The 1,190-nt window shown below is 46.8% G+C and overlaps 1 protein-coding gene across 1 annotated transcript; it reads left to right on the top strand.

Moving 5' to 3' along the window:
* The first annotated feature begins 18 nt into the window (after positions 1–18).
* LOC128249112 (uncharacterized protein K02A2.6-like) lies at positions 19–1,155 on the top strand. Its single transcript, XM_052971969.1, has one exon. It carries the CDS (start codon positions 19–21, stop codon positions 1,153–1,155), a length of 1,137 nt encoding a protein of 378 aa, XP_052827929.1.
* The last annotated feature ends 35 nt before the right edge of the window (positions 1,156–1,190 follow it).

Raw genomic sequence — 1,190 nt, 5'->3', positions numbered from 1 at the left:
GAGCGCCCAATATCCAATATGTCCAAGACTCTCACTTCTGCACAGCGTAACTACAGCCAAATTCAAAAGGAAGCCCTGGCTACCATATTTGGCTTGCAGAAGTTTTACCAGTATTTGTACGGTCGTAAATTCGTACTCATGACTGACCACAAGCCACTGACATCACTGTTCAGTCCAAGGAAAGGGACGTCACTTCTCGCTGCTAACAGACTAGCATGGTGGGCCCTGTGGCTGAACCAGTTTCACTACACTATTGAATATCGGAAATCAGCAGATCATGGCAATGCAGATGCCCTCAGTCGCTTGCCATTCAGTGATGACAATGACTTTGACAGAAAGGAAAATGGTGAGGACATAGACATTGTGTGTGCCATCAAAGCACTCAGTATTCAAGTCCAACCTGTGGATGCTAACGTCCTCCGTCAAGAGTCAGGGAAAGATCCAGTGATATCTACAGTGATGCACTACGTCCGTGAAGGCTGGCTACCAAAGAACATGGAGATCAATGACGAAGTCAACAAATTCCGGAAGTTATCAAACTCACTCAGTATCTGCCATGGATGCCTTATACATGGATCTAGAGTTGTGATTACACATAGCTTGCAGCCAAAGATCCTCAATCTTCTGTATCTTGGACACTTTGGCATGGAATGCATGAAACAACTAGCAAGAACTTCTGTTTATTGGCCTGGTATCGATGCTGCTATAGAGATAGCCAGTCGACGATGTGATTCGTGTAATGAACATCAAAGGCAGCCATCTAAGCCTCCAGTTCACCCATGGATGTTACCAGAAAAGCCGTGGAGCCGCTTACACCTAGACCACGCAATAAATTTTATGGGTAGAGATTGGCTGGTGATCACAGATGTTTATTCCAAGTACCCATGCATTCATCCTACTTCCTCCACGTCCTCCAAAGGAACTTTAAATCTGCTTGAGGAAGACTTTGTGCACTTGGGATTTCCTCACACACTGGTCACCGATAACGCACCAACTTTTACGTCTGAGGAGTTCCAGAGCTGGTGCAAAGAACGTGGGATCACACACCTGACAGGGGCACCTTACCACCCAGCTACCAACGGAGCAGCGGAACGTTTGGTGCAGACCTTCAAACAAGCTCTGAGGAAGTCTTCTCTTCCGCCGAAGAGTTCTTGATGCAGTACCGGAGAACACCGACATCCTGTGGATTC

The sequence above is a fragment of the Octopus bimaculoides genome, chromosome 11 (genome assembly GCF_001194135.2).
Source record: "Octopus bimaculoides isolate UCB-OBI-ISO-001 chromosome 11, ASM119413v2, whole genome shotgun sequence".
Lineage (NCBI taxonomy): Eukaryota > Metazoa > Mollusca > Cephalopoda > Octopoda > Octopodidae > Octopus > Octopus bimaculoides.
The sequence above is the reverse complement of the archived record's forward strand: the minus strand, read 5'-3'. Positions and strand labels throughout refer to the sequence as shown.